This window comes from Pithys albifrons, chromosome 7 (assembly GCF_047495875.1).
Source record: "Pithys albifrons albifrons isolate INPA30051 chromosome 7, PitAlb_v1, whole genome shotgun sequence".
Classification (NCBI taxonomy): Eukaryota; Metazoa; Chordata; class Aves; order Passeriformes; family Thamnophilidae; genus Pithys; species Pithys albifrons.
Genome location: NC_092464.1, coordinates 59642193 through 59669900, shown reverse-complemented (window position 1 = coordinate 59669900; position 27708 = coordinate 59642193). Strand labels below are relative to the sequence as shown.

The window sequence follows — 27708 nt, the reverse complement described above, 5'->3', positions numbered from 1 at the left end:
CACCCACCAGTCACAGAATCACAGAATGCTTTGGGTTGGAAAAGGACCTTAAAGATCATCTAATTCCAATCCCCTGCCATGGGAAGGGACACCTTCCACTAGAGCAGATTGCTCATGCAACCTGGCCTTGAACAACTTCCAGGGACGGGGCAGCCAGAACTTCTCTGAGGAACCAGTGCCAGGGCCCCAACTCTTTCCCAGTAAAGATTTTCTTCCTGATATCCCATCTAACCATTCCCTCTGTCCGTGTGAAGCCATTGTCCCTTGTCTTGTCACTCCAGGCCCTTGTAAACAGTCTCTCTCCATCTTTCTTGTTGGCTCCTTTCAGGCACTAGAAGGCCACAATTAGGTCACTCCAACACCCAATTCTCTCAGCCTTCCCTCATGGCAGAGCTGCTCCATCCCTCTGATCATCCTGGTGGTCTCCTCTGGACTCGCTCCAACAGCTCCATGTCCTTGCTGTGCTGGGACCCCAGAGCTGGAGGCAGCTCTGCAGGTGGGGCAGCATCAAACCAGGTGTGTTCCAGCAAGGACAGTTTGGAACCTCCTGGAACCAAAGGGACATTGTGACACCACAGAACCTCCTGGAACCAAAGGGACATTGTGACATGGCACAACCTTTCAAAGCAGGAAGGGACCATGGACACTGCAGAATGTCCTGGAATCAAGGAGCCCATTGAGGCACTTTAGAGGCTCATGGGAACAAAAGAATTCTGGGACAATGATCACAGACCAGCCCCTCCCAATGACCATTCCCAGCACTGGTTTGTCACCCACCTCTGAGAGGTGGTTTGTTCCTTCCCAGAGGGACATCAAGTGACTGGGCCAGAAGTGCAAGAGATCCCAAGTCTTTCTCCCCTCGGGCACAGCATCGTCTGTGCCACCAAGGGCTGTGAGCAGACCTGCTGTGCTGAGGCTCTGGGGCCTCGTGGCCTCCTGGCACAGCCCCAGGAAGGCTGGGCACTTTCACCCCTTTTCCTGCTCTCAGCGTCACCCCCCATGCCAGTGATCCCAGCAGAGCCCTGAGCAAGGTGTGAGGGACAGGATGTGCCTTCCCCAGGCTGAGGGTCAGGGCTGGGCCTTTCTGCTGCCTCCAGCCAAGCCAGGCTTTGCTCAGCACCTGAGCTGCTGCCCAGAGCCTTTGCCTCCCTGCAGTCATGGCCTCCAAGGGTCTGCTGGGGCGAGTCCCTGGGGAGGCTTTGTCAGGATTGGCCCTTTGGGGGCCTCCTTAAAGCTTCAGGGGCTGCAGGTTTTTCAAGGTGATTTGGGTTTGAGTTTTGGTTCTGACTTGGAGTCTGTGAGAGTTTTCTGCAATTATGTGCACCAATGATCTGCTTTAATTAGTCACTTGAGAGGCTTTGTCAGCATTGATGCTAAATAGGGCTCTTTAGTGCTTCAATATACCTCAGTGTTTTTAAGGTGTTTTGGGTTTTACTTTTCACATTGAGTGTCTGAGAGGTTTGTGCAATCATGGCCTCCAATGATCTCCCCAGAGTCACAGGACTGGGAGGGAGCAGGGCCAGGACAGCTGAGCCCAACTGGCCCAAGGGATGTTCCCTTTGATGCAGGACCGTGCTCAGGGTGTTAATGGGGGGTTGGTCAGGAAGGGCTGATCTGTGTCTGGGCTGGGCTGGGCATTGGGCACTGAGTGCTGAGCAATGGAGCAATGGTGTTGTGCACCTCATGTGCTTCTTGTAGGGTTTATTTGTGATAGTTCCAGCTTTTATTACTGCTATTGTTGTCATGGGTAGCAGCAGTGTGTTCACTGAGGGTAACACAGAACACTCACCAGATCATTTTCCCTGTTTCCTGCTGTAGCCCCTGCAGTTCCAGGGCTCTGTTTGGTGGTTCACACACAGATTTAGAGCCCCTGGAGAACAAGCAAACAAGAAGCCTCTACAGAGTCTATTCCTTGGCATGTTCTTGAGAGTGACTTTGCAAAAAGCCCTAAGACTGCATGTCTTGAGCTAAGGAGAAGCCCTTTCCTGATGGAGCTGCTGTTGTGGAGCCCAGCTGTGTCCCAGCAGTGCCCATGGCCTGTCCCTGCCTGTGAGCCCAGGATGGACATGCAGCAGGTCTGTGTCCCAGCTGGCAGAGGACCAAGGCCTTAGTCCAGCCCAGGGACTCTGCAGGAGAGTGTACAAGTGGAAAGAGAGCAGGTGTTATGGGTTCCAATGATTTCCAATGATGTCCTCAGACACACAAGGCTACTGCAAGGGATTTTATTTTGTTTAAATATAGAGATAGCACAATTACTCAATTAAAGTTTGAAAGAGTTAAATTAATAAATGAGACAGTGATTTAGATGAGAAGATGAATAAAATACTTTCATTGAGCACAACATTACGAAAAAAAACCCAACCACCCACCACCAAGAAAAACCAGGGAAGGCAAACTGAGCCTGTCCTGAGTTTTAATATGAACACTGTACAGAAGAAAACTGGGAGGTTCTTGCTGCTGAGAAGCATCCAGTCATCATTTTTCTCAGGGCATCCATTAGCTTTTGGTTTCTCAGACTGTAGATGAGGGGGTTGAGTGCTGGGGGAATCACTGCGTAAAGAATTGACACCACCAGGTCCAGGGATGTGGAAGAGATGGAGGGAGGCTTCAGGTAGGCAAACATGGCAGTGCTGAGGAACACAGAGACCACGGCCAGGTGAGGGAGGCACGTGGAAAAGGCTTTGTGCCGTCCCTGCTCAGAGGGGATCCTCAGCACAGCCCTGAAGATCTGCACATAGGAGAAAACTATGAAAATAAAACAGCCAAACCCTAAACAGACACTAACCACAAGAAGCCCAAGTTCCCTGAGGTAGGAGTGTGAGCAGGAGAGCTTGAGGATCTGTGGGATTTCACAGAAGAACTGGCCCAGGGCATTGCCATGGCACAGGGGCAGGGAAAATGTATTGACTGTGTGCATCAGAGCATTGAGAAAGCCACTGGCCCAGGCGGCTGCTGCCATGTGGGCACAAGCTCTGCTGCCCAGGAGGGTCCCATAGTGCAGGGGTTTGCAGATGGCAACGTAGCGGTCGTAGCACATGATGGTGAGGAGGAAAAACTCTGCTGAAATGAAGAAGAAATAAAAAAACACCTGTGCAACACATCCCATGTAGGAGATGGTTGTGGTGTCCCAGAGAGAGTTGTGAATGGCTTTGGGGACAGTGGTGCAGATGGAGCCCAGGTCTGTGAGGGACAGGTTGAGCAGGAAGAAGTGCATGGGGGTGTGCAGGTGGTGGTCGCAGGCTACGGCGCTGATGATGAGGCCGTTGCCCAGGAGGGCAGCCAGGGAGATGCCCAGGAAGAGCCACAAGTGCAGGAGCTGCAGCTGCCGCGTGTCTGCCAATGGCAGGAGGAGGAACTGGCTGATGGAGCTGCTGTTGGACATGTGTTGTTTCTTAGAAGACGGCCTGTTCTGAAAAGGAAAACTCAGGGATTAATTAAGCCTAAAGCTCTCTGACAAAACCAGTCTGTTTTTAACCAGAATCAATGTGTCAAATGTTTCCAAATGTTCTGCCAAGGAGTCAATCTGCTGACATGGAAATTTTTTATCACAGCTCTGACATTCAAAAGGGACATTCAGATGGAACCCACCTTGAATGCAAAAGTTCCACCTCTGCACTCATGACTCAGAAGATACATCTGGTGAAGGTTCTTTTCCACTGGCGGAATCCTCATTTCCATGGCCCAGCACACAGTGTCCAGCAGAGCTGCAGGGAAGGATGCCCTGAGCTCTCTGGATGCCCCCTCCCCCAGGGGTGCCTTGGGGGAACTTTCCCCCCACTCCCTGCCCAGGGCTCTGCTGCCTGGAGCTGTTCCTGCGAGCAGCTGCTTCCCTGCGCCCAGGGCTGGGCCCTGGCAGTGCTCCCAGAGCCCATCCCAGTCCTGGGTGCTCAGCTCTGCCCTGCAAAGCCATCCCAGCACAGGGCACTGCCCAGGGCCAACTCTGGCTGAACAGGCTCTGATGCCAGTGTCAGAGCAACCCTGAGGAGGCTGGAAAAGCAACTCTGATGCTGCCTGTGAGCCACAGTGTGGTGGTTTGTGATAGACCCTGGTTTCTTCACCTCTAAAAGCAAGACATTACAGGTTTCAGAGTCTCCTGCTGGGCTCAGATAAATTTCTCTGTCTCGATTCACACCCAGACAATCCAGAGTATAACAATGAAAGAAAAAGACTGTTCTTTATAAGGTATTCCCTTTCATGCTGTGCTTCGTTAAAATGGCCCTGATAAGTTTCCTGCATTGATCTGGAGCTGTAAGCAGCCCTTGCCTCTGCAGCTCACTTTTGAGAGCAGAAAGATGCTGACCTTCCCTGCCAGAGGTTGCTTCTTCCCCACAGCCCTTCTCCCCAGCCCTGTGAGCAGCTCCCCAGGCTGGCTGAGAGCTGACCCTGGCAGGCAGCAGAGTCCCTGCCCCAGCACAGCACCCTGGGCTGCAGGACCCTGCTCTGCCCCACAGCCCTGGGCACCCCTGGCTGCACCCCCCGGCTCCACAGCTATTCCAAAGTGTCCCCCAACAGCCCCCTCCTCACATATCCCATCAGCTGGGGCTGGGCCAGCTTTAGGAGATACCTCCAGGAGCTGCCCCTACATTGCCCTGCACCCACAGACTCACCGTGTCCAGCACTGCAAAGATTTCTCCTCCAAGAGCTCTCAGTCATCCTCCCAATGCTGAGCCCCTTTAAGCTCTGTCTGTGCCCTGCTGGTGTCCCTGAGCTGCCCTGGCAGTGCCCTGAGCCCTGCTGGGCTGTGCACAGGAGCTGCTCCTGGGCAGAGCTGTCTCTCTGCAGCGCTGCCCGCTTGCCAGGAGCTCCCTGTGTGCCAGGAGCCCGGCCCAGCTCAGCAGCACAGCAACAGCCCAGGGCATTTAATGGCCCTCTGGGGGGTTTGTGTTGTTTACATTAAACTCAGTCCATCAGAATAAGTTCAAACACTGTCTCAAGAACTCAAATTCACATTGAAACAATGAAGTTTCTTGTAGTGTTGATGGGTCCCACTGAGGAACAGGACTGAGAAAGTGTCCCCAGATTCCAGTTAGAGCAGAAAACTGGAGGCAGTGATGACAGTTACGGACAAGCAAGTCAAAGATGTCTCTCATGCTGAGCTAAACTGGCTGTGTTTCATAATTCAAAGGTCCAAGCCCTGACCTCCAGACCCTGAGAAGGGAGATCCATTCCCTCCCTCATTCCTCAGGCCTTTTCCTGGGGCACTGGCATGTGGGATGTGCAATGCCAAAGGGTGGCACCTCCCAGGCTGCTGAGCAGGGACAAAGAGGCAATGAGGCCCCAGGACTGCAAGGCTCACTTGTCTCCTCATGCCATCAGGGGCACACACAGCAGCCATGGCCAAAGGCCTGCACAAGTTGGCTCTCTTGGGGCCTTTCAGCTTCTGCACATCCCTGTCTCCTCTCCAGCCCAGGCTGTCCTACGGTGTCCATGCCCTGCCCCTTTCCCTGCAGGCTGTCGGCATCCCCCGGCTGCCCCACCTCGCTGGCCTCTTCCTGCACTGACATCTCTCCCTCCTCCCTGGCTCTGCCTTGGAGCACAAAGCCTTGGGCTCATCCTGACTCATACTTGGTGACACTTTGTATCAGAGCACTTGTCTTGGAGGGAAATTCCTTTCTTCGCATGTCCACTCTGGACCTCCAACGTGCCCTTGGTGACATTATTTCTTTCACATTCTATTTCTAACTACAAAAATAAAAGCTCCACCACCTCTGAAACCACCACTGTGACACTGCAGGACCTCATGGAATCACAGGGTCACTGTGGAATCTCATGGATTTCAGGGACCTTTGTCTCAGTGCAGGGCCTTGAGTAGCACAAGGGACCAGTGTGACACTGTGGAACCTCATGGAATTGTGACACTGCAGAGTCTTATTGAAACAATGGGTTCATTGTAACTCTGCAACCTCATGGAATTAAGGGCTCATTGTGACTCTCCACAGTGATGGAACAAAAGGGACACTGACACTTCAGAACCCCATGGAATCAAAGGGTCATTTTGGTGCTCTGGGACCTCATGGAACTGAAGGGAACCTGGGACACTGCAGAACCTCATGGAATGAAGGGATCACTGTGACATTGCAGGGTCTCATAGAACCAAAGGAATCCTAGGAGAGTGTGGCAGCTCATGGTGTCACAGAGGTAATAGAAGTTTTAGACAGAGTTTGTTAGAGAAGATGTCTCATTGAGCTGTGGGGTCAGAAAGGACCCCTTGCTTTCTAAACTCCTTCTCAGAGAGGAGCCTGGGGGTGACTGAATCCAATCTTAGCTGCAGATTTACTGTGCAATTTAAATTTCAGGAATTATAGAGTTGTGATTGAATCACTTTTTTCCACAGGTTTTAATGATGGCCAATCAGATACATAAAATGAGTTATTTGTTATGAGAAATGAACAGACAAAAGAACAGACAAGTGAACAGATGAAAGATCTTAATCATTTACTTAAATATTCAGTACACTGTGGAAAAGCTAAAAACCTCCTAGTAGAGTATATTATAGCATAAAATAGTGCAGTGCACTGTGTCAAAGCAGTTATTTTAAAACAGTTGTGTTGAAACCAGCAAAACCAAACGATCATTAAGCAGAGATTGATGTAACTCTCACACAACTAAAGAGGGCAGATCTCTCTCCTTCCCTTAACCCCTGGGCAGTGACCATGAAGAGCCGTCCCTGCTTCATGGGAGAAGCTCCACATGCTTCAAGACAGTCTGTGAAAGGATCTGCCATATGGAAGTTGGACAGAGCTTTTAGAGCTATACAGTGAGGGATTGCTAGTCATGAATTTCCAGGCCAGTGAGCAGCTTCTCTGTCAGATCCTGTTCCAAAAAGCAGGATGTGCATTTGCAGTTTGGTGAACCAGGCTGGTTTTAGCAGAATTCAACACCAAAACAGCCCCTTGGTGGCAGCAGTAACTCAGCCCAGAGAGCCTGCATTGTTTGCATTCTCTGAGTGGATTCTGGGCCTGATCAGGGCAGAACATCCTGTCATGGTCCATAAGGCTCTGCAGTGCCACAATGGCCCCTTGGGGCCATGAGGTTCCAAAATGTCCTGAGGTTCATTTGGTTCCAGGAGTCCCCACAAGTCACAAAGGCCCCTTAGTTCCATGAGATTCCACAGTGCCCCAGGGTCCCTTTCGCTCCATAAGGCTCTTCAGTGTCAAAATGGCCCATTGATTCCAGGAGGTTTCAGTCTCCCAGGGTTCCTTTGGTTCTATTAGTCTCTGCAGTGTCACAATGGTCTTTGATTCCATAAGTCTCCACAGTGCCCCAGAGTCCCTTTGGCTCCATGATGCCCTGCAGTGTCACAAAGCCCCTTCATTCCATCAGGCTCCTCAGTGGAACAACAGCCCCTTGTTCCATAAGGTTCTGAAATGTCTCAGTGTTCCCTGGGTTCCCTGGGCCCTGCAGTGTCACAATGGCCCCTCATATCCAAGAGGTTCCACAGTGTCCCTGAGTTCATTTGGTTTGATGAGACCTCAGGTGGCACAGTGGCCTCTTCATTCCATGAGGTTCCAAAATGTTCCAGGGTTCCTTTGGTTCCATGAGGCCCTGAAGTGTCACAATGGCCCCTTGATTCCAGGAGGTTCCAAACTATCTGAGGATTCCTTTGGTTCCCACATGTCACAATTGCTCGATGGCTCCGTGAGGATCCACAGTGTCCCAGGTTTCCTTGGGTTCCAAAAGCCCTGGAGTGTCATAATGACTTCTTGATTCCATGAGGTTCCACAGTCTCACGGGATTCCTTTGTTCCCATGAGGCCCTAAAGTGTTTCAATGTCCCCTTTGGTTCCAGGAGGTTCTGTGGTGTCACAATGTCCCTTTGGTTCCAGGAGGTTCTATGGTGTCACATTGGCCCTTTGGTTCCAGAGGGTTCCACACTGTCCTTGCTGGAACACACCTGGTTGGATGTTGCCCCACCTGCAGAGCTGCCTCCAGCTCTGGGGTCCCAGCACAGCAAGGACAAGGAGCTGTTGGAGCGAGTCCAGAGGAGACCACCAAGATTATAAGAGTGATGGAGCAGCTTTGCCATAAGGGAAGGCTGAGATAATTGGTATCTTTCAGCCTGGAGAAGGGGAGGTCTTGGGTTACCTAATTGTGGCTGAAGGGAGTCAACAAGAAAGATGAAGAGAGACTGCTTACAAGGATCTGGAGAGACAGGACAAGGGACAATGGTTTCACACTGATAGAGAGAAGGGTTAGATGAGACATTGGTAAGAAATCCTTTTTGGTGAGGGTGGTGAGGCCGTGGCACAGGTTGCTCAGAGAAGTTCTGGCTGCTCCATCATTAGAAGTTGTTCAAGGCCAAGCAGAATGTGGCTCTGAGCAACCTGGTCTAGTCAAAGTTGTTCCTGCCCCTGGGGTTGGAACGAGATGCTCTTTAAGGTCCCTTATGACCCAAAGCCTTCTGTGATTCTGTGGCTGGTGGGTGATGTGGTGGTCAGGGCTGGCTTGGGCACAGAGACCATGAAATAATGGGGATTTCCATTGTGCGTGAAGGAAGGAGCGGCACCAGCAGAACTGACACCTTGGACTGACAGCTGACAGACTTTGGCCAGTTTGAGAAACTGATGGATGGAGTCCCTTGGGAGTCAGTCCTGAAGGAGAAAGGAGTGCAGGATGGATGCAGGTTTTTTAAGAAGGAAATCTCAAAGCTCCAGGAGCTGTGCCTCTGTGGCCTGAGACAAGCCAGGGGTCAAAAAGTGTGGCCTGGTGAAACACAGACCATGGGCTGGATGTCAGGAAAAAAAGAGAGTGTATCACCTCTGGAAAGAGGGCCAGAAAACTTGGGGGCGACACTACAAGGATATGGTGAAGTTATGGAGGGGGGAAAATGTGAAGGGCCAAAGACAAACTGGAACTGAATTTGGCCACTGCAGTTAAAGACAGCAAAAAATGTGTCTCTGAACCCATGGGCAGCCAAAGGGGGGCTCAGGAGAGTCTCCATCCTTTGCTGGATGCAGAGGCAGCACAGGGTCAGGGGAGGAGGAAATGGCTGCGGAAATTAATGACTTCTTTGCCTCAGTCTTTTAACACCAAATGCAGTTGTGCTCAGGATACCCAGATCCCAGGGCTGGAAGGTGGTGATGGGGAGCTGAGTGAAGCCCCCATACCCCAGAGAGAAATGGTCAGTGACCTGCTGTGTCAATGAGAACCCCACAAGTCCCTGCCCACATGAGATGCACCTGAGGGTACTGTGGGAGCTGGAAAAAGAGCTGGCCAAGCCACTTTCACTCAGTGCCCAGCAGTTCTGGTGAACTGGAGTAGTCCCAGCTGACAAGAAATCAGCAACTGTGATGCCCATTTATGAGAAGGGTTGGATGGAGTTCCAGCCAACTTGAGGCCTGTCAGGTTGAGCTTGGGTCCAGAGAAGTCCATGGAGCAAATAAATCATCCTGAGTGCCACCACACAGCACAAACAGGACAATCAAGGGATCAGGCCCAGTCAGTGTGGGTTTGGGAAAGGCAAGTCCTGGCTGACCAACCTGATCCCCTTCCATGACAAAATGACCCGCTCAGGAGATGAGGGAAAGGCTGTGGATGTGTCTCTCTGGAATTCAGTACAGCCTTTGGCACCACCTCCCACAGCATCTCCTGCAGAAACTGGCTGCTGATGGATGGGATGAGGGAACTGTTTGCTGGGTGAAAAACTGACTGATGACCCAGAGAGTGGTGGGGAATGAAACTAAATCCATGTGGGGCTGGTCACTAGTGGGATTCCCCAGGGCTGAATGTTGGAGCCGGTCCTGTTTGACATTGTTTTAATGATCTGGATAAGGGGATGGAGTGCACCCTCAGTAAATTTGTGGACAACACCAAGGTGGGTGTGATTGTGGATGTGCTGGAGGGCAGGAAGGCTCCGCAGAGGGATGTGGACAGGCTGGATTGACAAGGTCAAGAGTCAGATCCTGTCCTTGAGTCACAACAACCCCATGGAATGTTTCAGGCTGTGAGCAGAGTGGCTGGAGAGCTGCTCAGCAGGGAGGGACTTCGGGGTGCTGCTTGAGAGCAGCTGGGTATGAGCCAGAGTGTGCTCAGGTGGACAAGAAGGCCAAAGACATCCTGGCCAGTGTAAGGAATAATGTGGCCAGCAGGACTGGGGCAGGACTGTCCCTCTGCACTGGACACTGATGAGGCCGCACCTTCAGTGCTGTGTCCAGTTCTGGGCCCCTCACTGAAAAAAAGGACATTGAGGGCCTGGAGTGTGTCCAGAGAAGGGATCCAAGCTGGGAAGGGTCTGGAAAACATGTTGGATGAGGAACTGGCGTTTTTCAGTCTGGAGAAGAGGAGGCTCAGGGAGGACCTTGTTGCTCCTCTACAAACACCCAAAAGGAGGTCTTAGTGAGGGGATTCTCCCTCTCTTCTGCCAAACCTATAGGGACAGAAAGAGGAAAGAGACTTGAATTGCATAGGTGGAGGTTCAGATTAAATATTAAATAAAACTTTTATTCACTGAAAGGGAGCTTAGGCAATGAAATAAGTAGCCCAGGGTGGTGATGGTATCTCCAAGTGCTCAGGTGGTGTTTGGATGTGGCACCTTGGAATACAATTTAGGGGTGATTATGGGGGTGCTGAATGACAGTTGGACTAGAAGATCTTGAAGGTCTCTTCCAACCTTGATGATCCTGTGATTCTCTGACCTGTCACCACTGCCTCCATGTTTCTGCTCCAAAAAAATCCTAGGGATGTTTTCTCAGTTGTGTCCCTCAGTGGGACCCATTTGCACTGCAAGAAACCTTACAGTTTGAATCTCACTTTAACTTTCCTCAGAGCCTGATATTCAGGGACTCAGCACCAAACCCCCCAGAGGGCCATTAAATGCCCTGGGCTGTTGCTGTGCTGCTGAGCTGGGCCGGGCTCCTGGCACACAGGGAGCTCCTGGCAAGCGGGCAGCGCTGCAGAGAGACAGCTCTGCCCAGGAGCAGCTCCTGTGCACAGCCCAGCAGGGCTCAGGGCACTGCCAGGGCAGCTCAGGGACACCAGCAGGGCACAGACAGAGCTTAAAGGGGCTCAGCATTGGGAGGATGACTGAGAGCTCTTGGAGGAGAAATCTTTGCAGTGCTGGACACGGTGAGTCTGTGGGTGCAGGGCAATGTAGGGGCAGCTCCTGGAGGTATCTCCTAAAGCTGGCCCAGCCCCAGCTGATGGGATATGTGAGGAGGGGGCTGTTGGGGGACACTTTGGAATAGCTGTGGAGCCGGGGGGTGCAGCCAGGGGTGCCCAGGGCTGTGGTGCAGAGCAGGGTCCTGCAGCCCAGGGTGCTGTGCTGGGGCAGGGACTCTGCTGCCTGCCAGGGTCAGCTCTCAGCCAGCCTGGGGAGCTGCTCACAGGGCTGGGGAGAAGGGCTGTGGGGAAGGAGCCATGGCTGAGAGCTGGGTCCTTATGTGAATAAGGTTCTCTGTGGTTTGAAGGTGCTCAGAGCTGGACAGCAGTGCAGGAGATTTCACAGGATATTTTTCAAGAAGCACAAAAAGGCAGGGGTTGCTTCAAAGGGAATTATCCTGTTCTTACCTTTTTTTTCTGTGGGCTATCTGGCCCATAAAAAGTAGAAATTAATTTCTCATTTCAGGAGGTGGCACTTCCATTTCAAATCGTTTACACCTACTGATGAATAAACCTGGGAGGATTAGAAATCTGCCAGGTACACACGTCATCAGTGCTGCTTTTCCATTCTCCTCAGGGTTGCTTTGACATTGCCAGCAGATCCTGCACAGGCAGAGCTGTCCCTGGGCAGTGCCCTGTGCTGGGAGGGCTCTGCAGGGCAGAGCTGAGCACCCAGGGCTGGGATGGACTCTGGGAACACTGCCAGGGAAGCAGCTGCTGGCAGGGACAGCTCCAGGCAGCAGAGCCCTGGGCAGGGAGTGAGAGGGAGCTGCTGCTGAAATGCTGTGGCAGAGGGGCTAGAGCAGCTCTGGGCCATCCCTGCTCTGCAGATTTCTGCCCAGAACAAGCCCCTGATCTCATCCACCACCCAGCAGAGTCCTTCCCTTTGGCCATCTGATTGTCTCTGTAGGGTCTCCATAGGAGTGTGCTGGAATTTCTCTATTTTCCCCTCCTCTTCATCCTGCCTTTGCTCCCAGCTCAGGTGGGAGCTCTGGGCAATGGGTCTCCTGAACTCTCCAGTCAGGATGTAACATCTTTAGGACATTCAGTTCTTTCCCTGGATGATCCTGCTGTCCTGCAGGATGGCTTCCTGAGGGGCAGAGCTGTGCCATTGCAGCTCTGTGTTCCCCACAGCACCTCAGCACTGAGGCCATGGCAGTGGGGCTGCAAGGTGTGTTCAGGCAGCTGCAATGAGCCCTCTGTGCCCCTGCTGGGAGGGGAGAGCTGAGATATCTCTCTTCTGTAGGATGAGACAGGATGAGGAGTTTGAAGATGTGCACTTGGAACCTGGAGTCACCAGCTCTCAGCAGTGTCCAGTTTCTCCTCAGGGGAACCCCTGGGTGCCTTTGCCCTGCAGAACAGAGAGGTGACAGCCTTGGGCAGATGAGAGCAGGACTGATGGATCTTGCCAAACATTGCAGGAATGGATGATCTCTTTGCCTCACACGACACACAGGTTGTCTCTTAGATAGAAGTATAAATACCAAGGATTCCTGGCTTAAAAATTTCAGTACTTGTGTTGGAGCAAATGGAAGGAAAGAAACAAAACTATACCCCCACAGCTCTGCTCTGCATTGGGGTGAATTGGGAGAGACAGTGTTGAGAAGCTTTTTATTACCATGGTGGCTTAAAACTAACATCAGTCTCAGTTCCTATTTATCTGTTGTTGTAGGACAGAACTGAGTATACCAGAACATCAGCAGAGCTCCTTTTTCCCTGGAGCTTTCTGAGCCAGGCCTCAACAGAAGTCCTCAAATGGACCAGCTAAAGGATTTTGTGAAAAAGAAGAGGTGATCTGAGGGTGTTAGATAAGGACTAGAAGAGGTTTTTTCTGAAACATGTACTGTCACTTGTTACTAAATTTTTCTCCTTGGACAGGTGCTATACCCAAGGGGAAGCTCATGTCGAACAGCAGCTCCATCAGCCAGTTCCTCCTCCTGCCATTGGCAGACACGCGGCAGCTGCAACTCCTGCACTTGTGTCTCTTCCTGGGCATCTCCCTGGCTGCCCTCCTGGGCAACGGCCTCATCATCAGCGCCGTAGCCTGCGACCACCACCTGCACACCCCCATGCACTTCTTCCTGCTCAACCTGTCCCTCACAGACCTGGGCTGCATCTGCACCACTGTCCCCAAAGCCATTCACAACTCCCTCTGGGACACCACAACCATCTCCTACATGGGATGTGCTGCTCAGGTGTTTTTGTTTCTGTTCTTCATGTCAGCTGACTTTTATCTCCTCACCATCATGTGCTACGACCGCTACGTTGCCATCTGCAAACCCCTGCACTACAGGACCCTCCTGGGCAGCAGAGCTTGTGCCCACATGGCAGCAGCTGCCTGGGCCAGTGGCTTTCTCAATGCTCTGCTGCACACAGTCAATACATTTTCCCTGCCCCTGTGCCAGGGCAATGCTCTTGCCCAGTTCTTCTGTGAAATCCCACAGATCCTCAAGCTCTCCTGCTCACACTCTGATCTCAGGGAACTTGGGCTTCTTGTCGTTAGTGCCTGTTTAGCTTTTGGTTGTTTCATTTTCATAATTTTCTCCTATGTGCAGATCTTCAGGGCTGTGCTGAGGATCCCCTCTGAGCAGGGACGGCACAAAGCCTTTTCCACGTGCCTCCCTCACCTGGCCGTGGTCTCCCTGTTTATCAGCACTTCCATGTTTTCCTATCTGAAGCCTCCCTCCATCTCCTCCCCATCCCTGAATCTGCACTGTCAGTTTTGTACTCCGTGGTGCCTCCCACACTGAACCCCCTCATCTACAGCCTGAGGAACCAGGAGCTCAAGGATGCTGTGAGGAAAATGATGACTGGATGCTTTTCAGCAACAATAACCTGTCTGTTTTCTGCCCTATAGAGTTTGTAGTGTAACGCATTAGAAGCACAGTATGCCTTCTCAGGTTTTTCTTGATGGTCAATTGGCTCTTCTTGTCAGGATGTTGTGCACAATAAAATTTTATTAATTTCTTTTGTCATTCTTCGTTTTTCTGTGTGACTCAAAATCTCTGAGGAATTGTGCTCTCTTTATATTCAAAGAAAATAAATTATCCTGAACTGCTCTTGTTCATCTGTGATCCTATCTGTGGGACCTTCATAAAGCTGCAGGGCAATTTCATATGTGCAGAGGAGAAGGGGAAAGAGTCCAGCACAGCAGCACTGCTGGGGACCAGGAGGACTATTTAGAGTTGCTTCCTTTCCACTTCCACACTCTCCTTCTAAGACCCCATGTTGGTGTAAGATCTGAGTGCTCTGCCAGGTTGGTCGGGCTGTTTCTGTGTGGTGATGCCCAAAGGGGCACAAAGAAACTGCTTAGAGACAGAGTTTTAATCTTTAAGCAGCAAGGTATTTATTGAAGCAACGTTGGGGAACCGTCCGATTCTCGTCGGACAACAGAGTTCCGAAGTCAGCAGTGTGAAGCCAGAGTATTTATACAGTTTCTGTGAGAGATTACATCATTTTTACATGCATATTCATGTTATTGCAACACTTGGTTATAATATATAGAGCAGGCGGAGTCCAGGCGGAGTCAGGGGTGGAGTCGTCGTTTTGAGGAATATTATGGTGGGAGTTCCTGTTACCTCATCTGGTAGGGGTCTCATTTCACCTCCTCATCCTCGGTGAACTTTTCAACTTCTACTGAATTTTGCTGATTTTAATATAGATCGTGCCAAAATGCTGTGTTTGAAATTTCTTGTCTCTTCCTGCAGGTCACTGTGCCCTGTGCTCGGGCTGTGCTTCTCCCTTATATGTTATTGCCTGCATATTTCGTATTGGTTTGGACGGACCTCAAGACCACCTTTGGATAGCTCCCAAACCTGGTTTCTATCCAGCTGTATTTCCTGTGGCTGGCTTCAGAGACTGTTTTGTGTTAATTCTTTGAGTCCTGTGCTTGCTCTGCTTCAGTGGGAGTGCTGTGACTGCCAGCAGACAATGGGCATTTCTGTGGCAGAGTTGGCCTCAAACAGCAGTTCCATCATGAAAAGGGATCTCCTCAGCACAGTGCCTGCAGGTTGTGGTCTTCTTCTAAAGTCACTCTGAAGAACATGCACAGAGAATGGACTCTTAAAGAGGCTCCTTTTTCGGCTTGTTCTCCAGGGGCTCAGTGTGATGAGATCAGGGGCTCAGGGTGGCCTTTGAGAAAATTAGATCTGCTTTTGCTTGTTGATGGCCAGAGCCCAAGCAGATGGAGAATGATCTGGGATTAACATTCCTGGGTCTCTGTAGCTTGTGACAGGAATGATGGCAGGAGAATGTTTTATTGAAGAGACCTGGGAACAGCCAGGAGAACTCAAAGGACCTGCAGGGACAGTTTGTGCCAAGGAGTCAGCAGGAAATTCAGCCCAGTGAGCACAGGCCTGTCAAGTGTGGGGTCACTCCATGATTATATTCTATATCTGGGTGTAAACTGAAAAACAAGAGCTCTGCAGATCCAGGGGACACATCAGGTACAGGGAAAGGAGTCTAAGTGACCTGTCTTACCCTCAGAGAAATTCCACCTTTGGATCCAGTGTAGTACCCAGACCCACCTCCCAGCACTGGAACAAGGCAGGGCCCCTCTGAGCACCCTCCATGGCCACACAAGAGCTTGTGTGGCAGGGGGTCAGTGGCAGGGACCACCATCAGCTGGCTCTGCCTCCCAGCCTGACCAGCACAGCCCAGCAGAGTCCCCCCATGGCCCTGGGCACCACAGCCCCCGTGCCCTGCAGAGCAGCACCCCCAGCTCAGGGGCTGTGGGGAGCACGGGGAGGGGCTGCAGGAATGGCTGGTCAGGCCAGCACAGACGTGTCCCCCTGGGGAAAGGCTCTGTGGGGAGATGGGATGTGCCAGGAGAAGAGCAGGACAGGCTGTGGGTGCCCAAGAGGCTGTGGGTCCCAGCTTTGGGAAGGCTGACCTGTCCCTTGAGCTGCCTGAGGAGCTGCTGGGTCAATTCTCTCACTCTCCCCTGGGGTGTAAGTTTGGCTCTGGGGGCTGTGAAAGGCCTGGGGTGGGGAATTAAAGTAAACAATAAATAAACCACAGAGGAGCTGGATCATTGTGATCGAGTGAATGGCCATTTATTACACACTACACACTGTTTATATGGAGCTAAAGCTGCGTACTATTGGCTACATTGAACCTCACACCATATAACTGCAAATCCCAATTGGTTATAACCCATATCTCACAAGTCCAATGTTTATATTATCTCATCCTCGATGTTTTCGGGTGCACCTCCAGAATCCTATGTGAAAGTCGAGGTGGTCCCATGAGAAACCTCTAGGGAGTTGCCAACTCCTCCAAGCAGCTGTGACTGTTTATTCTCAGCTGCCTTCAGTCTCACAGGGTTGATGCAGGCTGGATCGTTCATGAGCCCATTTTCTGAAAGAAACCCCTCAACATATCCCCTCTCTTTATTTTGAGTGATCCAGGCCTGCTCCACAGACTTGTGAACTGTATTAACAACACATTGCAATATACAAGGCAAGAAAACCAAAGCAGCTACAAAAAATACAATTGTTTGGCCCTCTTTCAAAAAATCAAATGACCAACCATTAAATCCCAACTTTTTCAACCAATCATCAAAAGCAGATGTTGTTACAGTCAGCTTTTTCATTTTGTCCTTCAACTGTCTCAAATGTACATAAATGGACACAGAATGGTCTGATAAATTCATGCAGTACATTATGAAATTCCTCAAAACTAAGGCCTTGAGGTAAAAGCTGTGCTGAAAGCAAAGACAAGCAAAAGCAACTCTATTTTGCAGTAATGCACGACTAATACTGTCTGCATCAGTGGCAAGACATGGCATCTACATTCTACAGGTAGTTCTTTGGTCCTTAAGGATGCATTCATCAGTCATTGCAGACGTCAGAGGAGACACACACACAGACACACACACACAGAGACACACACACACACAGACACACACACACACAGACACACACACACACAGACACACACACACACAGACACACACACAGACACACACACACAGACACACACACACAGAGACACACAGAGACACACACACACACAGACACACACACAGACAGAGACACAGACAGAGACACAGACAGAGACACAGACAGAGACACAGACAGAGACTCACACACACAGACACACGCACACACACAGACACGCGCGCACAGACACACGCACACACACATATACACAGACACACACACAGACACAGACACACACACACACACACACACACACACACAACAGACACACACACAACAGACACACACACAACAGACACACACACAACAGACACACACACAGACACACACACAGACACACACACAGACACACACACAGACACACACACAGACACACACACACACAGACACACACAGACACACACACACACAGACACACACACACACACACACAGACACACACACACACACAGACACACACACACACACAGACACACACACACACACACACACAGACACACACACACAACCTGACAATTCTCTCTAATTGTGCCACAAGATTGGCAGCAGCACTTCAGCATGGGCCCTTAGCAGAAGGCTACTGCACCTGATGTTAACTGCAGCACAATTGTCACAATCACAAAAGGCACAAAAAATCTATCTATAGTTCATCCTTAAAGCAATTTGTTTATCCAACTTCCTCTATCATTCATTCATCACTTACTTTTTCACTTCTATTTTCTTTTTCTCTTTTTATTTTCTTTATTGTTCTCCCCCAGAGTTTTTTTGTGAACCCTTTCTTTTATTTTTTCTTTTTCTCTTTTTTCTTATTCTTTCTTTTTCCACTGTTCATGCCCCCTTTTTATTTTTTGAACCAGGAACAGACACTTAATTGCTGCTCTGTTCTGTAATGTAGCAAGCTTAACCCTATTTACTATCAGTACCAGTTAACAATACACTCAAAGCTATAAATGTAGCCTTACTCTAATGATTTAAACCTTTACCAAATTAACATTACTCTGCCGACTCAATTAACACTTTAACTCTTAACATTATTCTCCTTAACTTCTTAACCTCTTAACAAATTAAAAACATTATTGCAATAACCGAACATCCTTATTTGCTTAAGAAATGACAAACATTATTCTATTAGCTTAACAACTTAATTTTCTTAACCAAAGAAAAAACATTGTTCTATCTGCTTAACGTCATTATTTTCTTAACAAATGAATAAACTTTCCTGCAGGCATTGTCATTGGTGCACCAAAGAGCTTAAAAACCTTAACAGAAATATAACACCACCAAACAACATTATTTCTATAAACTGATTATGTTGCATTAAGTTCTACATTCATAAGAACAGATCTTAACACTTCTAATTCTTGTAATTCTAGTGTTTCTTGCAATGAATATGCATTTCTGTATCTAAAAGAACAAATTTTAACCATTCTAATGCCATATAACTAAAATCATTATCTGTTCTCATTCACTTCGGTACTCATAGAAAAAGCTTTTTGAAAATTCCTAATACGATCAGATGGAAATACATCTTTTACTACTGGTGTTATGGATTTGAATCTGAGGGATAGAAACTTTTCTCCAAATTATTAAAGGGTTACAATACCTATAACTTTTTAACAGGAGCCAAATTAACAAAGGAATCAATTCAACAGGAGATTTCTTCAAGACTTCTGTGTTTTTCTCTGCATTGCTCAAGGAAGGTGCTGCGTTCTGTCTTTGCATGATGTATTGTAGAGCTGTGATCGAAGGGCACCAGGTCTGTGTTTCGCTGTGCCAAAGACAGGCTGGGCTCTTTGTTAAAGTGAGTCCGACCAGGATTTGTTTTGACTACAATACCCAGAGTCCTTTATGAATGAACTACATTACTTAGGAGTCTGTACAAGAACCTGATGATGTAGTGCAAAGCTCCACCTGTCCGAACTACAATAACCATGAGCCTTTGCAAGACTCGTGCATGGCAGAAAGCTCGGTGACATAATGCGAGGGAGCCGCCCTCTCCCCATCGGAGGGCAGGCTGGCCCCGCCCTGCTCGGAGCGGGATTTGCCATTTTAAACCCTGCTGCAAAAATTCTCTCGCATGGGCAAACTGGAAAATGGCTGGCAACAAACTTTTGCAGCTTCCCAGAGGAAAGAACAAAGCAGAACAGAGTCAAGAGAGCAATTTTCGGCAACTTACAGTTTTCTAGCAGGCTGAGGAGAAAATGTGGAGCTTGAAGACAGAACGTGACACAGCCCACGTGCTGCGAGATGGCCAACAGCTGCATTCAGGGTTATATTGTCCCCTGCAAGTACAGATTTGTGTCCCATATCCCGTTGTGCTGGTCTAAAGGTGAACCAGCAGGGGAAATGAACTCACCACGAGAGAGATTATAAGTCAGACCTAAAATTTAATAATAATATTACAATAACAACACTGACACACAAGGGAAATTGCTTTCAACTCACAAAACCCCAGCAGTATAATCCAGTGTCCTGGGGCACACACCCAAGGGGGTTTGTTTGCCCTTGTGCTGAGACCCCTGTGGTTCCCCCAAGTCCAGAGCAAAAGGAAAAGAAAAACCTGTTGGTGCAGGCGAGGGCTGTGGTCTGGGCGAGAGCGGTGATCTCCTCCTGTCAAGGTCCTGCTGCTGCTCTGGATCCGACGAGAGGATCCCGAGGTCTTCTTACCCACCACTTATGTACCCTCAGGGAGCACTCAGTCCCTCCCCCTGGGCGGGGACTCACACAATGGGTGATTAACTCTGGGAGCCAGGGGGTGTTGAGCTGTTGATGGCCCATTGGCAGCTCCGCCCCCCTCAGGCTGGGTGTGAAGGTGATAATGGCTCCCTGGGCAGCTGTTGCTAATGGACCATTGACCTTGGGGAATGAATAGAGGGGGTAGAATACACAGCTTTTATCACCCCCACACAGGGTTAGCTGGTTCCTCCTGCTGAACTAGGACACCCGTTTTTTACTGTCTTTCTATCGCCAACTCTAGAAGACCCTGCATGGCAGCAGGAGAGGGGGCGGGGGAGGTAAAATCAGTGTTCCCAAGGCTACGAGAAACAGCAACGGCGGGCGGGAGGTGGGGAGGAAGTGGCATTCCCAAGGCAGCAGGAGCCGAAGCCATGGCATGGCCAGAGCAGGCAGCGAGCCAGCGGAGAGCGGGAGTGGGGAAGCGGCAGCGGTGGCCAGGGCTGGGGGGAGGAGGCCGTGGCTCTGACAGTGAATGGAGCCGGACCTGCGGTGTGCCCGGGGCAAGCAGAGAACAGTGCTGGGGGAGACGAGAACGGCACTGTATCGTGGCAGTGGCCGCTGGGAGGTGGGGCGGGATGGCAGCCTGCAGAGAGACCAGGGCTGGAGCCGTAGCAATGGTGACCACAGGGCGGCAACCAGAAGGGAGGGCGATGGTGGGAGCGGGAGCCATTTGCAGCCAGTGCAGAAAACACGTCAGTCCCTTCGGTTTTATTTCCTGCAACAAATCCCTTGTACCAGAGGCTTCACCTCATGGCCTCCCACGTAAACAACTTAAACACTGTATTAACATCGGGGAAAAGGTCTCTATTTTGTGCCCACTTTAAAACATACTTCAAAGTCCAAAAATTATGGCAAATCCCTTTCTCAGAACAGATGCATTGGAAGAGCTCACCCCCATCACCTCCCCAACTGCTCGCTCACCTGAATTTTTGAGCGAGATTTCCAGATGACTTGTCGTCACTCCGAGGTGCACCCCTTAACTCCAGACTCCATGGGGCACTGCAGGCCTGCTGACCGCCGGGGCAGCGGTCTCTTTGGTTGGAAAACTTCTCCACTTTTCTTCCTCTCATTCTACTGCTCCTTTTTCAGGATGCAGGGGTCAGGGATGCAGCAATCCAAGGGAAAATCTTCATCTGTTACGAGGATCCACTGCCATTCGGGCACTGGTTAAAGTAAACAAAAAATAAACGTTGGAGGAACTGGACACCACACAGATCATTATGATCAAGTGAATGCAGATTTATTACACACCACACACAGTTTATATGGAACTAAAGCTACGTACAATTGGCTAAATTGAACCTCACACCATGTACCTGCAAACCCCAATTGGTTATAACCCATATCTCACAAGCCCAATGTTTATATTATCTCATCCTCGATCTTTTCAAGCACCTGCAGAGTCCTGTGAGAAACTACTGTGTGAATCCCTGGGGAGTAACCTCCTCCCTATCACCTACCAGCAGCTGTGCTCCTTGCTGCTTCTCAGCTGATAGCTACCCCAGTCTCACAGGGTCTGTATAGGTCTCAGTTGCTCACCCCTGAATTTTCTGTACCTACAGGTCACCAGGGCTGTGCCCAGCATGGATCACCTGGAACGTGGGTCACCACGTCTGTCCTAAACAAGACTCATCAAGAATGTTGGTCATCAAATCTTTACCCAACATGGGTCACAAGGTCTGTGCCCAAAATGAGTCACTGTGGATCATCCAACATGGGTCCTCCAATGGATGATGGAGATGGAGCAGCAGATAAAGCTTGTCCTGCAGTCGGGGCACTTGTAGGGCTTCACTTACCAGTGGGTCCGTTGGTGTAAAGTCAAGTGAGTGCTCCGGATGAAGCTCTTCCCACACTCCAAGCACTTGTAAGGCCTCTCCCCTGTGTGGATAAGCCAGTGGGAGATGAGGTGGGAGTTGCGTTTGAAGCTCTTCCCACACTCCCCACACTCACAGGGCCTCTCCCCACTGTGGATGCTCTGGTGGGTGATGAGGTGGGCGTTCTGGTTGAAGCTCTTCCCGCAGTGGGTGCAGCGGAAGGGCCTCTCCTCCGTGTGTGTGCGCTGATGCAGGAGGAGAGCTGAGCTGGTCTGAAACTTCTTCCCACACTGGGAACACTCGTAGGGACGTTCCTCAGTGTGGACAATCTTGTGCTGTATCAGGTTGGAGCTGGATCTGAAGCTCTTCCCACATTCCCCACAGGTGTAGGGCCGTTCCCCAGTGTGGATGTGCTGGTGGCGGAACAGGTCGGAGCTGCTGCTGAAGCTCTTCCCACATTCCAAGCACTTGTAGCACTTTTCCTTTGTGTGAAGATGCTGCTGCACCACCAGGTTGGAGCTCTGGCTGAAAGTCTGGCTGCCTTCCTGGCCCTGCTTCTTTCCTCCTCTGAGCACAGTGGGCTGGGTTTGGAGCCCCTCCTGGCAGATCTCCGTGGCTTTTCCTCCCCACTCACTTCCTGCACCCTGGAACTGTTCAAAACGGCCTCTGCCAGCAGGTTCTGCCGGGGGGATTTGTCCTCCATGCTCTCCGTGCTCAGCTCGGGGCCTGTGGCAGGAAGGAACAAGGACAGGCAGGGCATTTGCCTCCGGCCCACAGGGAAGGCCAAGGACATCCCCTCAAACCCGGCCCCAGCAGGACGGCGTCGGCAGCGGGGTTGTCCTGCAGCCGGGGCCATGCTGGGCTGGAAGATGCAGCACAAGGGAGGGGCAAAGGGGCACTGACTTCCTCCTCACCTGCCTGGGGGTCCCGGGGCATCTTCCTCTTCCTCACAGCCTTTTCCTCCATTCCAACAAGCTTTGGGCAGGAGAAATCCTGATTTGGGGGGAAAAATAAGGTTGGGGGATCCTCCTGCCCAAGTCCATCTCTGGAATTCACCAGGCATCTTGTGCCCTTAAAACCCTCCAAAACAGTAAGATTAAGTAAAAAAAATCCCCTCTCATGAGTTTCCTCTCTCTGGTCTCTTTACTTTGGGGTTCTGGGGGTCTCCCCTGTCTTGGCCGCTGGGGGTCCCACGTCAATTGAGGGTTCCCCCTCTCTGGGGTCCCTGCCCTCTCCAGGCTGCCGGGGGTCCCAGGAATCAAAGGGGACCCTCCTCTCTGGTCTCCCCACTTTGGGTTTCTTGGTGTCCCTCCTCTCTGGGGTCCCCCAGTTTGGGGATAGGCCCCCTCCTTCCCCAGGATGCCAGGGGTCCTGAGGGTGCCCCATTTCCGGGATCTCCTTTTTGGGATTCTAGGGGGATCCCCGAGCACACTGAGTAGAGAGTCAGGGCATAGGGGACCTCTGGCAACCTTGGCATTCCTAATTGCGACCCTGGAGAGGGGGAATCCCAGAACCCCAAAGGGGTCAGATCACAGAGTGGGCGACCCCTGGCATTTCCAGGATCTCCAGCAGCCTGGAAAAGGCAGAACCCCAGAGAGGGGCCCCCAAAACACAAGGCACCCCCAACAGCCTGGACAGGGGGGGGCCCCCAGAACCCCAAAGTGGAGAGACCAGAGAGAGCAAATTTGGAGGTGAATTTTGGTGCTTTGAATTTCTTTGGCCTTAATCTGCATATTTTGGAGGGGGTTTTGGCCAAATCTTGATGGTTTGGGGTTTTAGGGGATCTGTGCCAGGCACCTCCATTTGAGGGCATGGGAGGATCCCAGGATTTTCCAGCATCCAGGGATGCTCCCCAAGCAAAGCCCCTTTGGGGGTGACTCCCTTTGTTCCCCACACTGAGGTCACTCCTCACTCGCTCACACCGATCCCTTTTCCAAGAGCATCATCCCCAATTTCCCCCTTTCAACTTCTAGAAATAAACAATAAATCAATCCCATTTTCCAGTTTTTTTGGACTGCCCACGTGTCTCACTCAGCTTCAGTTCTCTCTGTTCCAGCTGTCACTTCCAGATTCCAGTTTGGGGCTCCTGAGGTGTTTTAGGGGGCTCTTGGGGCAGTTTGTGAGTCCTGGGACAGAGTTTAGGGGGGTCCTAGGGTTGTTTTGGAGGGTCTGACGGCAGTTTAGAGGTTCAGAAGTACTTTGGAGGGCCAGGGAAGGGTTTGGGGGATCCTGGGGTGGTACAGGGGGGGTCTGACAGCAGTGTGGGGGTCCTGGGAAAGGTTTGGGGGACCCAGAGATGGTTTTGGGGGATCTGGGAGCAGTATGGGGGTTCTGGGAGGGGGTTTAGGGGGATCCTGGCCTAGTTTGGGGAGTTCTGGAAGTTGTTTGAGGGCCTTGGGGCAGTTTGGAGAGACTGGGAGAGAATTTAGGAGGGGTTTGAGGTAGTTTGGGAGTCTTGGGGCAGTCTGGAGAGGTCTGGGTGGGGGTCTGGGGGGAGGTTGAGGGAATTTGGCAGGTCCGGTTGCTTCACAAAGGGATTTTGGCGGGTCCTGCGGTGGTTTGGGGGGTCTGGGACGAAACACAGGATAGCCTGAGGGTAGTTCGGTGGGTTCTGGGCAGTTTAGACGCTCTGAAAGAGGTTTGGGGGGGTCTAGGAGGGGGTTTAGGGGGTCTCTGAGGCGTTTGGGGGGGCCCGAAGTGTTTCCAATGCTCCAGAGCGTTCAGAATGCGATTTGGGGCATCCTGGGGCGCCGAGGCAGTTTGGGAGGTCCCAGGTGGGCGGTTTTGGGGTCTCAGGGATTTTTTGGGTGATTTTGGGGGGTCCCGAAGCGGATACCGCGGTGGGGGGAGGGGCTTACCCGGGTCCTTCACCGTCACAGCCAACACGGCCCCGGGGGGGTCCCGCGGGTCTGTGGGTGGCGGGCGGGTCGTGAGGGATCCCCAAAGCCCGCCCCGAGTCCCGGAATATTTTCTAAATGTTCCCAATTATCTTCCAAACCTCCCTATGGCGCGGCCATTGCTCACCTCTCCCGGCAGCGCCGTCGAGTCCCGCCCTCCGTCTGCACCGCCTCTGATTGGGCGAAGCGCCTGCCCGTCACTGCCTGCAGCCAATCAGCGTTCAGGAATGCAGCGGGCGGTGACGGGACATGGAGTCCGCGCCATTTTGATCCTGTCCCGTACTACATCTCCCGTCATGCACCGCGGCCAGTTCTGGCCAATCACAGACGGGACTACAACTCCCGCCCCCTCCCCACGCCCAATCGGGTCGGTCCCACCCCCATTGCAGCCCCCCAAGTGCCCCCGGACCCCAAACTGCCCCAGAAGGGCCCCAGGACCCCCAAATGCTCTCCCCATACCCACTCAGGACCCACAAATCACCTCCCTGGACCCCCAACTGACCCCCAAGTTCCTTCAGAACTTACAAGTGACCCCTAAAATCTTCTTTGGACCCCCAGATTCTGTCCCTGGACACTCCAGTGACCCCCCAAGGGTCCCCTCGGACACCCAAGTTCTTTCCCAGTGCCCCATAAATGCCCCTCACACCCCAATGGGACCCCCAAGTGCCCCCCAAGTGCCTTCCAGGCCCCCAAATCCACCTCAACCTCCCCAAACCCCCCAACCCCCCCTTCCCATGGGCCCTTTCCCGGGATTTGGGGCTGCAAAGGGACACTTGGGGGTTAGGGGGAATTTGGGGGCACTTGGGGGGCTGATGAGTTGGTGAAGGGATTTTGTGTGGATTTGAGGGAATTTAGAGTGGAATTTAGTGGATTTGGTGTGAAATTAGGAGAGGTTGGGTGGAATTAAGGGAATTTGGGATGGAACTAAATAATCCTTATGTGAAATTAAGGGGATTTCTGTGGAACCTTCAGGATTTGGGATGAATTACTTGGGATTGTAAGATCAAGGTATTTTTGAGTGGAGGTCATAAATTTGGGATGGAATTAGGGATATGTTGGGTAGAAATAAGGAACTTTTGCACGTAGTTAAGAAGATTTGAGGTGGAAATAAAGAGAATTGAGAAATTTTAGGTGAAATTAAATAATTTTTTGGTGAAATATATGGGATTGGGGGAGTTAGAGATGGATTTAAGGGAACTCTGGGCAAAAATAATGGAGATCTTCAGGAAAATTAAGTGGATTTGGGGGTAAATGAGAGAAGTTTTATGTGGAATTAATAGAATTTTGGGTGGAAGACACGGGAGATCTGGGGCAAAATCAGCAGGACTTTGATGGGTTTATAGAGATATGAGTTGGAATTAAAGCAACTTGGAGTAGAACCATTGTGGTATGAGGTGAAAATCAGGGTATCTTTCGGTGGAATTAAAGGAATTTTGAGGGTAATTATGGGATTTTGAGTGGAATCCTGGGGATTTGGGGTAAAACTTGGGGGATTTGAAGTGAAAGTCCGAGGATTCTAGGAGGGATTAAGGGACTTTTGAGTGGAATTAAGGGATTTGGGGTGGAATCAGGAGGCTTGATGCCACCAGAAGTAGTGATGAGAACGAGCAGGTGAGATTTTTGGGGTGTAAAGTCAACAAATCCACTGTTCCCAATGAATTCCCAATATCTGTTTGTCCTGATGGATGTTCCTCCCCCTGCACTCACCCAAGTGCCCACAGGGAACCAGGAGGGTGTGGAGTCCTCCAGCCAGGTGTGCTCCCAGTGTGGGTCACTGGGAATGTGGGTCCCCAGGTGTGTTCCCAACGTGGGTCAGTGGGAATGTGGCTCACCAGGTTGTTCCCAATGTTCCAGGTTCAGGAGTATTCCCAGCACAAATTAAAAGACACAAAACCACAGCTGAGGTAGCAAAGCAGATATATTGGTGAGCAAAGCCAATGGATCCTGTTCCTTGGCACACACAGAGCACATCCCCAGCCCTGCAATCTCCCCAGGCCAATGGATCCTGTTCCTTGGCACACACACAGCACATCCCCAGCCCTGCAATCTCCCCAAACCAATGGATCCTGTTCCTTGGCACACAAACAGCACATCCCCAGCCCTGCAATCTCCCCAGCCCGTGGGGCAGGAGCAGCAGGTGCAGTGGCACTGGCACCAGGGCAGTCAGGCAGTGCCCCTTCAGGTCATGCCCTGCACCAAACCAGGCCCAGCGGGGCCTCCTCACCCCCAGCCCAGCCCACCCCTCCTGTCTCCTCTCTCTGCAGGGCAGCTTTGCCAGCTGCAGCACCAGCCCCTGCATGCCCATCGCACCAGCCCAGGCTGCAGCAGCTCAAGGGCTGACTCTGGGACAACAACGGCTCTGCCCTTTATTGTCCCTGGGGCACAGGCCAAGCTCTCAGCACTTCCAGCTCACACTGATGGCTCTTTCTCCAGGCCTGAGTTCTCCAGAGGGAAACTTTGCACTGTTTTCTCACACCACATGGACGAGCACAACCACAGACCAAACATGACAGGCCCAGAGACAACTCTGGTCCCTGACACAAAACCTCCTCAGAATACAAAACTTCCTCTGCTTCTGGGGATTGGGAGGATAAGGCTTAGCCCCAGTCTGTTCTATTTCCATGCATTACAGTTTGTCACATGATTATGGAGCACAAACACAGGCTGGGTGGAGAATGGATTGAGAGCAGCCCTGAAGAGAAGGACTTGGGGGTGTTGATTGATGAGAAGCTCAGGCAGCCCTGCTTGGCTGGGCAGGGAAGCCACTGGCAAGAGCCCAGTGGTCCCTGAGCATCCCAGCACGGGCAGTGACTCCTCTGTTCCAGCGAGGGGCTGGGAGAGGGGTCTGGGGCAGTGTCAGAGCCCAGAGGGACCCCCCAGCAGAGATCAGATGGTGTAAATCCAGTGTGCTGGTTGGACCTGCTGGCAGCTGCCTGTCTCTCACTGAGAACTTGCTGGGCTCTCCCTCATCCAATCTCCTTTCAGAACGGGATTTAGGGAACAGATCTGAAGCCTCCCTGCAGGGTCCCCGTTACTCCTGCAGCCCCTGACGCTGCAGGTGTGACAATGATGGGCTGAGCAGCATTTTCGGGCTCCCATGGAACCACAGGAACATCCATCTAAAACAGGCAGTGCACAAAGGCATTTCTGGAACAGATCTGATTTTTGTTAATAAAAACTTTATGCTGTATAAATTTAGTTTTTCATTTTTTCCCCATGGCTA

General features: G+C 51.3%; 1 protein-coding gene, 1 long non-coding RNA gene and 1 pseudogene across 2 annotated transcripts in view; all 3 read right to left on the bottom strand.

Moving 5' to 3' along the window:
* Positions 1-27708, bottom strand: part of LOC139673816 (zinc finger protein 850-like) — a 554262-nt gene that overhangs the window by 200198 nt on the left and 326356 nt on the right. Inside the window, 1 exon segment of the mRNA XM_071559637.1 lies at positions 21489-22129. Within this exon segment, the coding sequence (XP_071415738.1) occupies positions 21489-22129 (641 nt within the window).
* On the bottom strand, positions 273-3382 carry LOC139674268 (olfactory receptor 14C36-like; annotated as a pseudogene).
* On the bottom strand, positions 22135-24595 carry LOC139673920 (uncharacterized). Its single transcript, XR_011698238.1, has 3 exons — positions 24447-24595; positions 22503-22581; positions 22135-22314 (listed from the first exon to the last, which is right to left on the bottom strand). It is a non-coding gene; the product is annotated as an uncharacterized lncRNA (long non-coding RNA).